The sequence below is a fragment of the Saccostrea cucullata genome, unplaced genomic scaffold (assembly GCF_032062105.1).
Source record: "Saccostrea cucullata isolate Sc308-1 unplaced genomic scaffold, CSIRO_AGI_Scuc_v1 ctg494, whole genome shotgun sequence".
NCBI lineage: Eukaryota > Metazoa > Mollusca > Bivalvia > Ostreida > Ostreidae > Saccostrea > Saccostrea cuccullata.
Genome location: NW_026936234.1, coordinates 427,647 through 443,073, shown reverse-complemented (window position 1 = coordinate 443,073; position 15,427 = coordinate 427,647). Strand labels below are relative to the sequence as shown.

The 15,427-nt window shown below is 32.9% G+C and overlaps 1 protein-coding gene across 1 annotated transcript in view; it reads left to right on the top strand.

The window, feature by feature from the left end:
- The first annotated feature begins 676 nt into the window (after window positions 1-676).
- LOC134245056 (hemicentin-2-like) overlaps window positions 677-15,427 on the top strand; it is a 37,610-nt gene continuing 22,859 nt past the window's right edge. Inside the window, exon 1 of the mRNA XM_062727313.1 lies at window positions 677-805. Within this exon, the coding sequence (XP_062583297.1) occupies window positions 742-805 (64 nt within the window). The 5' untranslated portion in view covers window positions 677-741. The remainder of the gene's footprint in view (window positions 806-15,427) is intronic.

Here is a 15,427-nt window from a genome sequence, read left to right as displayed (position 1 = left end):
GTGAGAAAGGCCTTACTTTGGGTACCATCATGTTTTATTTTTATAAATTTTAGAAAATCTAACCTTCCAGTATGTTGCCATACAGGGGAATCAGTGTTTCACAAACACATCTTGTTTTCAAATAAAATAATTTATGTCACTGAAGCTTTTCTTTTCTAAATATCATTTTTATGTTTTTAATTGTTTGTGTAACATTCTTCCAGTGTCTGAAATTCTTGTTTATCTGTTGATACAATATGAGTGTATGATTCATGAACAAAATTCTACTCTGTAAATGAGCCCGGCTCTCTGTACTCCTGAGTACTTTGATTTTTAACTCAAACAGAACGCAGAAAGCATTGTGTTAGAGTGTTATGTAATGCACTTCCCAATGGAATACAGTGCATGCATGTCCCTCTTCTCTTCAAACATAATGGAAAAAAAAATATTGAAACTTTTTGCATTTCCTGAAACTGATTACCAAGTCGTATAAAAGACCAGGGAAAATTGTCATGATTTTCATACATTTTCGTCTTCAACAGTAACGACAACTCCTTTCCCGCTCTTTGATTTTGATTACAGTTCTTTATATTTAATATTCTATATGACAGTCTCTGCGTGTGAATACTGAGATAAAGCCCTAATGAATGATTTCCATGGACCTGTTCTGGAAAAGATATTCACAAGAAATATTTCGGTTGTATTGAAAATTTTGAGAATTAGCTCCTGAATATAATGTGAAAAGAATTTCGGAAGTGGAAAATGATTCTTTTACATTCACTATGGATTATAAAGACGCTCATTTTGCTTCTCCTCTTTAAAGCGGGTAAGTTTTATTTAGAGATACATTGTGCACTGTCCTGAATGCTCGCTCTGTATATTTAAATATTTACTATCTGTCTATGACATAAAATGATTTATAGCATTTCAAGATGGTTCCATCCTGCTTGAAAAGGGTGTCAGAGGTGTGTGTTTTCCTTGTCATGATTAATACTATTAGAGTATTAGTAATATTCTTGACAATAATTTTGGAGTATTTCTGAAACACAAAGGTTGTGTATAATTTGGTTTTCCTATCTGAAAACAAGAAAAAATAAGAGAAAAAAGTTTTTGCAATGTATAATCACTAAGTCGAGTACATTCCCAACATTGATATTTTTATAAGCGGCTAATCCGTGTGTACTTTTCAGTGTTGATATACGATACATCTTACATAGATGGATTACGCCGTATAAATTCGTGGAGATTTAATTAAAGTACTTAACTGTTCAATGTAATTTTAGTGTTAATCTGACGTTTTTTTGTGCTGATTTGCAAAAGAATGGGTTAATACGATTTCGTAAGATATTTCTTAATCTCAATTACAACACCTATTATGATCAAGAGGTCGAATATCGACACTAGTGGTTGTTACAATTTTCAGACATGTTCATTATCTTTGCATAATATAAAGAATTAACGATCAAATTTATTACACAACAAATATAAATTTGAAAAATAACAAACTTTAACAAGCTATGTTTTCCATAGCTTTAATTAATATTTGAATATTGAATAGAATTCTTTAAACCAAAGTAACTATATGTATGTTCGACATCGAACTTAACAGCATCAACAGAAGGTTTTCTATGGCAACCTTACAGAGTATATTTAATCAAGATTTTAACCATAAAAGATAATTTTGGAACCAAACAAAACAAAATTAACTTTATATGATACCCGTCCAGCTTTTAAAGGTGCATGGGCACAGATTTGTTAATATTTTCTTTATAATATTTCGACTTATATATTTTAATACCATTTCACACAAAAACATATTTAAAAATCTTATTTCATGTAAAAGTTATTAAAACTTCAAATTTTTAGACGGGTTTGATTGAAACATCCTTGCTCATTCACAGATTTTAATTTTATTCTTAATACTGAGGAAAAGTGGCAATCTTGTTGTGCATAATTGAAAAATGTTTAAAACTATAATCCAGAAAATTCAGAGTAGAAATGTTCGAAAGCAAAACATGCACACAGTATATTGTCAGTCCGTGCAGACTTTAACAACTGAACGCTCCCTGGTGAATCGTTAACATCAACAATAACAGAGCTCGTGCCCTGTTTACGAAAACTATACGTTTCACGGGTGTGATCAGTTCGTTAAACTCTGTACACAACACTTAGCGCGGAATGACGAAACTTGTGAAGGGGTTTTGCTTTCTAACATTTCTACTCTGAATATAATTATTTTCCTGAATTAAAGTTTTAATATTTTTCATAAATACACGACAAGATTGCCTCTTTCCCTAAGTATTAAGAATATAAGTAAAATTTGTGAGAGTGCAAGGATGTGTCAATCAAACCCATCCAAAAATTTGAAGTTTCAATAATCTAAAGATGATATAAAATTTTTAATATATTTTTGTGTGAAATGCTGTTAAAATATGTAAGTCCTGATATTATACAGAAAATATTAATTTCAATCTGTGTCCATGCACCTTTAAAACTTGACTTTTGCTGTGACACTCCTTTAGTAATCGGCCACAAACTGATAAACAGCTTTCGATGACAAAGCTTTTGTCCTGAATTAGTCATTCTGCATTTGTACGATTCCTTTATTAATAAAAGTTCATTAATGGAGCTGACAAGTGTTACTCATTTTATTGGCCGGAAAATCAATTCTTTTCGTTGTAGATGTCGGGGACCCGGGTGGTTGAAATCACGCTGAGTACACTCGATTTGAATATACTACCTCTATCTTGAAACAGAACACTCACCATTTAACCAGAGAGCAATTCAGATTTATGGCTTATATTACAGTCTTGCTATTGAGGAATCCCGGGACTTATTTGTCCTTACCTAATTAATGTTGAACGTGATGACTTTGACCAAAACTTCCCTTATTTAGGTATATATGCGCACTTTATCACCTGCATATGGAGTTCACGATTCGTATGTTAGAGCGTATTCTACCAATGAATGAGGCAGACTACTGAAAAATATGTTGAGGACACAATGATATCAACAGTCTTATATATTTAAAGTCAACATCTTGCATATTTTATGGTCGATACAGCTACCCTGTTTGCAAATAAAATCTATCGATAGATCAAATAATCCATTCAAATTATTAGTCCATTACTATCACCCTGAAATGCTTTCTGCGCGCTTGCTCTTCCAAGAAACCCGATCCTACGTCTGTTGGTCTGCTCAGTACTTGTACATGCATTGTCTGATGAGAATGATTTCTGATTATTTTCCTATATTTCATCACAAATATTATAATTGTTCTCATGTAAGGACAATACATAAACAGGTGCATATTTTGGCATTGATAACTGTAAAATGGTACCTGCTTTCAGTTTAGTCCCCCTCGTAATCGGACATTGACGAATTGACTGAGTAGGACAACCTCTGTATCATGTACCTCCTGATACTCAGGTGGGCTTTAGAAACATCTTTTATTAAGGACGTTCGATCCTGAGATTTTGAGCGTATTTTGGTCAGGTCCTTTATATATAAAATTCTGCATCATTTTTAAGTTCTAACATTAAATTTGAATTCTACAGTGCAAATTTAACTATATTCAATGAAAAAACCGCGATTACATTCCATTCAAGTAGAATTAAGCTACGGACTATATTTTGTGGCGGAAGGTTTTTTAGACGAAATCGATCAGTTTTTCCATTTTGAACTATAACAGTACTGTTAATTTTGGATTCCTATTTTTCCATCCTGGTTGCACACAAAACTGTTTTTTGCAGTGAAATGTGTTATGCTGGTTCTGAAATATCTATTTAATTATTTCTTATGAATTCTATCTACAAAATGTGACAAATATAGTAAATATATTCTGAAAATCCGGGAAAAAATTGAGCCAATTTTAACGTAATATTGACACTTTTTTAGTAATATCTAAAAATTTACACCATATACCCCCACTTTTGATGTTCTTTTCTAAATATTTAAGATAAATTTGACCTATTTGCTTAAAATCAGAAAAAGTTTAAGACTTTAAAATAAATTTCTTGCTTATTAAATTTTCAATGCCAGAAAAATCACTTTTTATCAGTGCAGAAAGGGCAAATAATTGATTATGCGAAGCAATTTGAAACTTTTAATTAGTCACAATTTTTAAGTGTCTTTTTATAAACAAACTTAGAGTTCATTTTGTTTCATGCTTTAATTGGATAAAAAAAAATTGGAAGGAAAACGTCAAAAATTTAATTTTTAATTAAGACACAAATTTTAGTGCAAAAAGGTCATATTAAATGTATTGTAGCGCCAAAAGAAGCGTATTGACCCCCATTTTTTGATTTGAATTCTAATTAAGCTATGTATGTAAAAACTAAAAATACACTTGGCAAAAAATGTTTAAGACTTTAAATATCAGGATCGAACGTCGTTAAGGTATTTACGAATCTGATAGCTTAAATGAAGTAAACTACTTAAAGAGATACTCTTAATTTTGTTGACGACAATGGATAAGTTACGGTATGCAAAACACAGCATAGTCTTTATAATAACTCGTACTGGTGAGAATAATGTTCAAATTTGTGCAACTTTTTACTCATAATCTTGCGTCTTATAAAATTAGTTGTGAAAAAATGAATTTTTTTAAAAAGTATCAAATTTCACGAATTCGACAGAAACTGATATAGGATAACAAGGAAAATATCCTAATACAGTCCTTGCGGCTCTTATCATATCTGTATTTAACTGACCTATATTAGAGCATACTAGTATATATTAATTTTTTAAGTGAGTTGTTGGTGTTAAGTCATTTTATCTTGCTGAATTTGTTTTATTTGATCTGCTTACCAGGTCTAATCTTAACCTATACATGTATAGGACAGAAATGTTAAGGAGATGAATGATAAATTAGTGAAAGCTGGACTGCTCCTATGTCTTGATCCACCAGGCGACATATGCTTGTTTTAGACGTCCTGATTAAGAAAACGTTAAAACACTCAGAATATAGTCAGGTCATCTTAAACTTACTCAATTTGGTTAGGATCCAATAAGATCAGTTGTGAAATATCAGAAATACATCTGCACATGTAGACAATAATAATTTTCTTCATTAATTATACATCTGGTGGTATATTTTTGTTCTGAATATCGTCTATTATATAATCGGAGGAAAACCTTACTAATTTTATTCTGTCTTTTGAATGTATTTGTGTCTGTATCCTATTAATATTGAAGTAAAAGTATGTTAAGTCTGGCGTAATATCTTCAATAGTATTATTTATTCACAATTTTTAATTTACTGGGTGAAGATGAAAGCTAAATTCACAACGTGACACCAATATCCTGTCATAAATTTTGCATTTATCCCCTTCCAATCATTCAAATTTTACCAAAAAAAAAAAAAAACAGATTTAGCATGTTTATTAATGATTTACTTATTCAATAAAACGCTTTCTTTGTTTGTTATTACTGGAATTAATGGAAGCAGCTGTTGCAGGAAAAATACATAACCCGCGTAATTTAAGCGGGTTATGTAAATTTTTTCTGCAATAGCTGCGACCGTTAAAAAAGAAAGACATTTTATTGTTTATATTTATATCTGTTTAAATAATCATTTAAAGTAGGATTAAAAAGATTAATCATTGTATTATTAATGATGTGAACGTCTTTATACATTTCATTGATGGAACAGCCACTGATCAAGAAATCTGAACAGACGACATGCCTAGTGTAGTTCATGCACTGATTAACGCAGTGGGTTTTCTTAAGAAATAAAGGAGAAAATATTCAGTGGATGTAAATATTTAACAGAAATCTGCTCCATACCAGTAACCTTTACATGTATGTATGAAGTCCTCGAGAGAGATTGTAGTTTAAAAAATTCAGGTGACCAATTTACTCAATTTCTAAGTTGTTTTCTGGTGTTTTGTGTTACTGAAAATTTGTTGAAAGAATTAGGGGAAAATTATTTTAACTAACTAAAAACACGCTGAGTTTCTATTAACCAATAAACAAAAATATCATTAATTGCCATGACGTTTTGCGCAGGAACCCCATGAAGTAAAGAAATAATTATCGATTGAATATTTTCCCGGTAACTGTCAACAATTTCAGTGGGTAACGTGGTGGGAGCGAGATATAATTTAAGGGACATAAAAATCCACTTCTTGTCTTATCAGTGCTTTTATACGAATTATTTCATTGTTAGGACTCCATCAGGCAATACATGTATATTGCTAGTACGTTTGACTAGCTTTTACAGCCCTCTTTAAGACGCGTTATAATTGCATTATATTTGATCATTACATGTACCTACTTTTTTTTTATTTCATGTATACGATCATTATTTGATTTTTTTATTATACCCCACGCAACAAGTTGGTGCGGTATAATGTTTTTAACCCGTCCGTCAGTCAGTCAGTCTTGTTTTTTTGTCAGCGCAATTCCTCATAAACCGCTGCACAGAATTTCGTCAAACTTTGCAGATATTTAGGACACAATCTGTAGATGTGCATATTACCAGGAAATTCCAATTCCTTTATTTTTCCGGGAATTTCCGCACTTTTTAACTTAGATTTTTGGCCATACCTTGAATATAGAGATGAAAAGTTTGTCAGCGCAACTCCTCTTAAACAGCTGCACAGAATTTGTTCATACTTTGCGGATATTTAGGACACAGTGTGTAGATGTGCATAATACGAGAAAATTCCGATTCCTTTATTTTTTCCGGGAATTTCCGCACTTAAAACTTAGATTTTTGGTCATACCTTGAATATAGAGATGAACAGTTTGTCAGCTCAACTCCTCTTAAACTGCTGTACAGAATTTCGTCTAACTTTGCAGATATTTAGGACACAATATGTAGATGTGCATATTACCAGGAAATTCCGTTTCCTTAATTTTTTCCGGGAATTTCCACACTTTTCAACTTAGATTTTTAGCTATACCTTGAATAAAGAGATGAACAGTTTGTCAGCGGAACTCCTTTTAAATCAAATTTTGCAGATATTTAGGAATATGTAGATGTGAGTATTACCAGGAAATTCCGAATCCTTTTTCTGGGAATTTCGGCACTGTTCCACTTAGGTTATTGGGGATATCTTGAATATATCGATGAACAGTTTGTCAGCGCAATATCTCATAAACCGCTGCACAGAATTTCATCAAACTTTGCAGATATTTAGGACACAATGTGTAGATGTGCATATTACTGGGAAATTCCTACTCTTTTCTTTTTCTGGGATTTTCAGCACTTTTAGTTTTGGGGGAGCATGGGGTATATGAGCCTGCTCACTTTTTCTTTCATTTTTAAAGATTCCAAGATTTTAATATACTGTAAATGTATTTCATTTAGTGCGTACGATATTTAACGGAAATTGGATTTTGAACAAGTTAGCGTGGATTTGATTTAGCGCATATCTTAATGATCTTTCTCATAGGTATATGTGCGAGGCGTTTAGCGTTGTACTTGAATTAGCGGAGATTGCTTTCCGCCAAAAGCGCTAAAAAGAATACACAGCCAAATGTAATACGGTACGTTTACAGTATTACAAAGCATGGATAATAACTCACGATTTATAAGGGGTGGGGACAGAGGTGGTTAAATTGCAGTTATTAATTATACATGTACATGCACTAATAACAAACTTGATTTACATAAAAACAATTTTGATAATGCTTGATTGTGCATTCTTCTACAAAATTATTCATGGCAGAAATTCGTATTTGGTCGCACTTCTGATTCCAATGATCTTCTCGGATTTCCTTTTAAGACTACTGAAGAACTACTTATTAAAATGGTTCTGAACAAGAGTCTGAGATAAGTGTGGGTGCCTTGAAATATGCTGTTTATTCTTTTTTTAATGGGTGTGTTTCAGTACAATCTTTAATTTCTGACCATTACTGAAATTCTTTTTGGAAATACATGATGGGGTTTAACATAAGAAGTTCGTGTCCCGATGCTCACCTGAGTATGTTATACTCAGGTTGATCATGATATATGTATATATTGTGTATGTTATAGAATTATATTTTGGCTTCTTCACTGCCCAGGTACAAGGTATCTGGAATAAATAAGAGGCAAACACATATATGCAGGTATTATTGTCTTATGACAGAATCTATTAGATTTTTTTAATCTGTAATGTCAAATTGAAATTCCTCGGTAAAAAGACGCTAAAAGTCATCTTAATTTAAACACCATGCCAGATTTTGCAGTATTATATCTGATCTTCCTTGGAGAAAGCAATCTAGTCATTAATGCCATAACTTCCTAAAAAGTGAATGTTTTTTCTCGGAACTAAATTACACAGGAAATCAAATTATCAATGAGTTTTTATACGTCTGTTCCGATGTGGGTTTTCTATTGTTTTATGGTTCCTTCAGGGATTTTCACTCCTAAACAAGGCTGAACTTGCTTTGACCTATGATTACATCCCTAAATTATAGTGAATGGTGTAGGGTTCTATACAGATTCTTATGATTAGTTAATAAATTTTACAAAGCTTGTGGTTTGGAGCAAATGATGACTTACTTTCCGTCAATATCGTCTTCTAGAAAACAGACTTACGTGTTAGTCTAGCTTTCTCTGTACATGCTTTGATAGGGAATGTGTTTTGCTTATCAGCCGATGAAATTAGTTTTTGTTTATTTATTTTTTTTTGCAGTCATCAATTTGTTTTGTTTATTTCTCGATGAACAAAATAATATTTTGATTAACTTCACTTAACATTTAACTTTTTATGTCATCGTTAGAAATTTAACACACCCACACAAAACACATCAAAAGCTTTTAAGATGGTAAAATTTGCAGTTGTTGATAAAATTATTTCTTGTGAAGGGATCTAGAGGCTATAGTTTAATTTTAAAATCTTGATATAACTTTTCATCAATTAGTTCAATAATCTAAATTACTTTCACAAATACTTGTACTAGTACATGCATACACAACAAACGACAGCATACAAGAAGAAATTCTCAATCACCTTTTTTGGCTGCAAAACATTTTGTCAGTGGTTGATATATGCAAGTTTATGGTTAAGGGATTAACGGATCGACAGCTCTTGATCATGGCAAAAGCAACTGCATGAAGGATGCACATTGAAAGCAGAAACTAGAAATTTGATCCAACGACCTACGAAAAAAATATTAAATTCTAACAATGAAAAATTACGGCGCAGGTGATGATCGAATTAGGGGAAGATGAATTTAAGCTATTTAAGAACTTCAGAATAGTTCATTTCACTGTCGTAATATCTCTACCCACAAGATTATTAAGCTGCAGCTGTATAAAATTTTAAAGACTTTTCAAAAGACGCACACAATTGATAGTTTATCATTCATAATAATTTCTGGCATTTAATCATTTAGGGGAATTATTTTTGTGTATGAACTGTCCTGATAACTGTTTACATCTTTATAGAAGATAACCGAAGAATACAAACATTGTAACGGTTGTCAAGTTGTAAATTTTGAATTTACCGTGTGGCAGAAAATACAAAATTTGCAACATGACAAGTAAATATAAAATTTACAACATGTCACGGTTCTCAACAGGGTCAAGGTCAAACTCCCTCCCTCTCTCTCTCTCTCTCTCTCTCTCTCTCTCTGAAGTTTAGCTTTTAACATGGATAAGTACTAGTGTACAAAAAAATTCGACTCAGTAGCATACTTAGATAACTGCTAACAGAAACTTAACCTATTTTACTGATTACCTTACACGCCTTCATTTGATAATCATCCTCAATGATTATAGCTTGCTTTGTTCGAGAAGAAAGTCCGTCAGACCCATTTGACATAATGATATTGATCTGGAGGAAGAAGTTCATCGGAGGGGGCATAGAAGTATCTTCTTTTCGTACACAGAAACGGAAAAAAGACAAAACACTTGCCTGCCTGAAAGTCAATATATCGGTGAGACTTGTGTTTTTCAAGACAAAAAGCCGTTTACCTGACACCAATAGTTTCACCCACTTTAGTTAAGAGATACTAAGCTCATTGGAGAAACAGATATAGAGGGGCTCGGAGAAAGAAGCAATTTTACTCTTTTTCTTCTTATAGTGTACATTGATTCTTTCAGTTGAAAAAAAATCATTTAAACTTGGCATCATGGTTTTTATTACAATAAGACGAACTGGAATCTATTGTCCCCTGCTTTTATCTCTTCTTTTAGGCTGCTTTTGTTGGGGCTACTGCCTAGGCTTGGCATCAGATTCACGTATGAGGTCTCCTATCCATAAATTTAAAAGAGTTAGGAACCATGGTACTGCTAGTATATCGCACGCAACTATTAGGTCTTCTGAAAAAAAGAAAAATATGTGAGCCTTCTAACGCAAGACAGGCGATTCATCGACATTAATAAGGAAATGGGTGATACTTGTTCTGTAGGACAGTGTAATTGAATTACTTGGAAACTAGCTGATACTGGCGGTCTCAGAGGGTTTTTCTAAATCGCCATTTTCCCATGCTTGGTGTTTGTTTTACTATAGTTTTCTTTGGTTATGTAAAAGACCATCAAATTGGGGGAAAAAGTATAATTTAAATGTATGTACTTATTACTAGAAACAAACAGATAAAGAAAAGCCTTAGCGCTTGCTCTTTAACGCATTTCTCTGGGGTCGGTGGTCCTCCTCTCTTCTCTCGTTTCTTTCTCCCATTTTTTCCTTATTGTTTAATGTCCAATCAAAGTCCGTGTAGCTTTCTATTAAGCTCAATACTCTGATATTATTGCTTGATATGAAAAAAAAAAACCAAACCAATTCCTTTAATGCTCCCTGATGTTTATTTTTAATGTCCGTATATGAACTGGATTGTCGGAAGGATCTGCTTCATTAGGAACGGTGGTTATGGAAACATATCTGAGAGGCATGATAGAGACAAATCCTGCCGTAAAACCAGACAGAACTCGGAGAAAAGTGCCTTATTAAGCTTTCATAATGAAACTTTTATGTCATCTTTTAATGACTTCTTTAGTCTGTATCGCTAATCGAAGTAATTAAAAAAACCCTGAATTTTATACAAATAAGGAACAAGGTGTGTGCTGTTTTCTTCAGATTAAAAGACACAGTGCTGGTTCTCAAATTCCGCGAAAACAGTATATCATTGATATAGCTAACATTCACATCTCATCTGTACGCACAGCCACACATACGTTTTATCCCTTGCTCTTTTACAATGTCATGATTTAACACAAGTTTACGAAACTTCTAGTATAAAATGGCAACTACAGTGTTTTTCAAATGTACCAATCAATTTCGCAATACACGGTATTATATGCATTTTTTAATATGTGGTATATACTAGGGTAGTAGCATCAGAGTGAAGAATTTTGCCTGTTATGTGATAGTTGATGAATCTTAGAGTCGGACCTTTGCGTCACAAACAAGACAACAAGCTTGTTACGGGTGAATACATGTACTTGCTCAGTACACTAAGGATGGGAAGAAATTGGTGAATAAAAATGGAAAGTTTAATTTAATTATAATACTCAAGTTCTGTGTCAATTATTTTTATGAGTTGGACATGTCAACGAAAACTCTCAAATAAAAATGACACAATTAGCAAGAAGCTAAAACAAAAGCAGACGAAACAATTAAAGCCTACTATCTGATAGAAAAGTCATAAAAACACAATAAAAAACGAATCTACCGTTTTATTGAGTATCGGAACTCATCCCCTACAAAGAATTTAATGATTTCTTATTTGTGATAAGGTGTCTTGTTCAGTTGGAATCAGCCATCAATGAACAAGGAACGCGCCCTTGTTGTTATGTAACGTTTACTGTCCAAATACTTTCAATTTCACTAGATATAAAGGCCTATTTTATATCAAGGAGGCTGAATATTAAATTAGTTTAAGATAGCATGCCATACATACCACTGTTTTTTCTTTTTAAAACGGTGAAAGGAAAATTAATTACACATCTAACAATAATTAAAGCATTGTTATTCGATAAAGATTGTCACGTAAGACGATAATTTGCGTGAATAGCATGAGATTTCAGGATCTAAATAATCCAGTGAATAAAACATGTTAATAACTCAATGGCTTTTGAGGGGATGTTCAAAGTACTCATTTATATACAAACGAATAAGGAATGTACAGTGACAGACTTGCATGTTTCTAAACATTCAAGTTCTCATAAGGTCTTAGTCGCACTTCCGCCCGGTAATGCAGTTGAACAAACAAAATGGTTGCCTATAATCTGTTTCTATTTCATCTCTGTGATCTTCCAAAGAAATAGGACTTGTTATCTCTTGAGTACAATATGGTTCATTTTATAAAACCGGTATACGTCAATGTATATTACTCAAAAAGCATGTTGTATATTTTACATTCGGAATCTATTTACGCATCCTTCGTCTCTATTTGCATTTGTTAATATAACATTCGTCTAAATGTATCAAAATCTTTGAAGCAAAGGGTGACATTAAAAATTTTCGCCCCTCGAAAACTATTAACTTCGGCTGCACCTCGGTTGACAATCATGAAAGTTTTTGAAGAGCTAAAAATTTTCCAATGCTTCCCTCAACCCTCAACTACGATACATTCTCAGTATATTAAGTGCATCTGTACTAAATTATATCATCATTTTGTAGAGAGTCATGTCAGTTATCTGTGAATTTCAAACGATCTGTTCATGTTTCAAGCATGCTATGTTCTTAATCATTTTTATGGTAGGACCTGTGGCCTCGTTGAGTATATTGAACTAGAATAGCCACGAGAACGGCTCTTTGAATCTTTGCCACAAATGCTTTTATTGCATAATGCTGTCCCAAGTGCCGTATGTTCACCTTGCATGACCTCAGTAGGATAAAGATTGATACAATAGGATTCCAACATCATCAGTTGAATCTATTGGAACTGTAAATCTATTCCTATAGATAGACAGAGAATACCCCAAGAGCTCTGGGAAACGCTAGGTTGACTTTAATGGTCATGTCATTTGAACGAAACACATAGCTCTGTCGGCTTGGATATTTCTCTATCAGCTCAATGGAAATGTCTTTTTTAATCAAAGATTAGCTATAATTCTGTAGACAAAATCATCCATCTGTGTTTACTGTATAAACATCTCTACCTCTTCAACGCCAGAATTCTGTTTAGATTGTCCGAGCTTGCAACAACAGATAAGGAGCAAGCAATCGATGTGATGACCAATAAAGCACGAGTCCACGTCGGTCTCTGTCGGCCTCCGACTCCTCTATAAACCTGCCAAAATTCAAATTCTATTTGTTCTTTATATTTTGTTCTTATTCTCTTGAGTATTAATTTCACTCTGGCCCCAATTTTTTCTGTTGGTTTATTATGTACTTGAAGGGTTAAACTCTTCATTTTACATCATACTGAGTCAGGATTTGCTATGTGTTTAAAGAAGAATAAACACCAAAGAAACTTTCTGTAAGCATATAAAATATGATACTAAATTCAAAAGACCTCACACGTTACAGCTAGCTAAAGGTGCCAAGTCACTAAGACCCGTCAAAGAGATCTCTAGTCAGAACATGTCTGACTGAAATTCATATCATCTTCACCCATGGCCATGTCACCAGTAGATGCAGGTCTCGTCTGCTGAATCTGCAAGATGCTCTTCATGGACCAACTCTGCGCGGTTTGCTGTCATATTGTTACACAACCCAGTAAATATACATTTTACAATTGATACTTGTGTCATTTTTACTTTTAGATGAATCAATGACAATACGTTAAGTTTGTTGGATGGACCAATCCAGATGCATGCCCTGTATTCATTATTATTGTAATGAGGGTCTCTTTTTCGTTTGTGATTAGATTTAACCAAACACTGCGAGTCATTTACATTACAATATTCAGGCTTATAAAAATCCCAATAATACTATTTACATTGATTCTCCAATAAACAGGTTACACATCATTAACTCTCGCTTTAGTTTGCTTCATTCAAAGGAAATCAATTAGCAACAGAAAAGAATTCGAAAACTTTCGTTTCCAGGAAAGGTTTATTGTCGGAAGACACACTTAATTCCCCATGCAGTAATATTTCTAAGGTGTTTTCAAAGATCTACATTCATGTATATGGATATTAAAAAAACAAAGTTAAGGACAGATTATACTAACAAAAAAGTAATATCTAGATTGGTATATATTTATGGGCATATTTTGGTTGTAAATGATGCGGATAATAAATTTTTAAAATATTAAGAAATTGTAAACTTTCTATGATGTTCAAATTTTTATCTTTCTTCAACCATCCTTATTAATCTATACAACTTTACGCCATTGAATCTAAATCCCATCATTATAAAAAAAATTTGAAAGAAAAATGAAAATCTATTCGATTAAAGTTGTTCATGTTACTCCTTAACCCTTAAAAGTAAACTTTCTGATTGTTTCGACAAGTAAGGAATGCTTAGAGCTCAAGTATCTGTTGACAAATTAAGTGTCCCTCAATCTGAAAGCTACAATTTGAAAAAAAGAATAGTACATTTACCGGTAGATAGATATCTGAAGTTGATAAAAAAAATATCCTGTCAGAGGGGAAAAAACTTTGAAATAAATCTTTGTATAAAAGTTTTGTAAAATCTAAGTTTTGAAGCATTTTAACACTGATGTATGAAGAACTTTGTTTTCATAAAATCCATTTTGAGAAATATTATACACTCTCTCATCATCTACAGTGCTTGTTTTTCCTAATTCAAAATTGAGTATTAATTGATTGATTGATTTGAATTTAATGTCTCAGCGAGTATTTTCTATATTCATTATGACAAATAAGGGAAAACAAGAAATAACCCCAGACTGAAGCCACCGAGCTGACACTAACTCGCCGACAATATTGCATAACTGCACGCTTCCTTTCATTGTAAAATATTTGCTAATTGTCATATTGATGAATGAGATGGCTTGGAAGACGATTATTGGGTTTATTAAAGAGATCATCGAAGTACACACAATCAGCATGGAGCAGAGCGGCTTTTGCCGTGGAAATGCAATTTGATTTGGGTCATCAGCAGAACGCGAGCTCATCTACCGGCTATCAGGCTCGCCATTTCTGTCTTATCATAACCAATATGTGTTTTATTACTCAAAATTCTGATACGGGCGTATGGGAGCCTCTTACCTGTTCAGCGTCAGTATTTCGAGGCTTTACGATGCCGTGACCATTAATGACTGCTTACTATAGTTACTTCGTTACTTCAGTTAATTATGTAAATTTATCAGAGTTAGACAGTCGATCTGAACGAATGATGTTATGGAGGTTTCATTTCAGATATGCATTATAAAAAACAAAACAAAATCGTGCTCAAAATTTTGCATTTTTACTGTAATAATCAATGTTTTCTCATCATGACAGCATAAAGTGACTCAGAATTGGTCAAATTTCATTATTTGAAATCAATTAGAGCTGAATTAATCATCGTCATTGACAATGGGATAGTTTAAGTACTAAGGAAATATGGATGACCCTTGTAATTGACAGTATTCAAATGGCATAGGGGAATGTATTAGG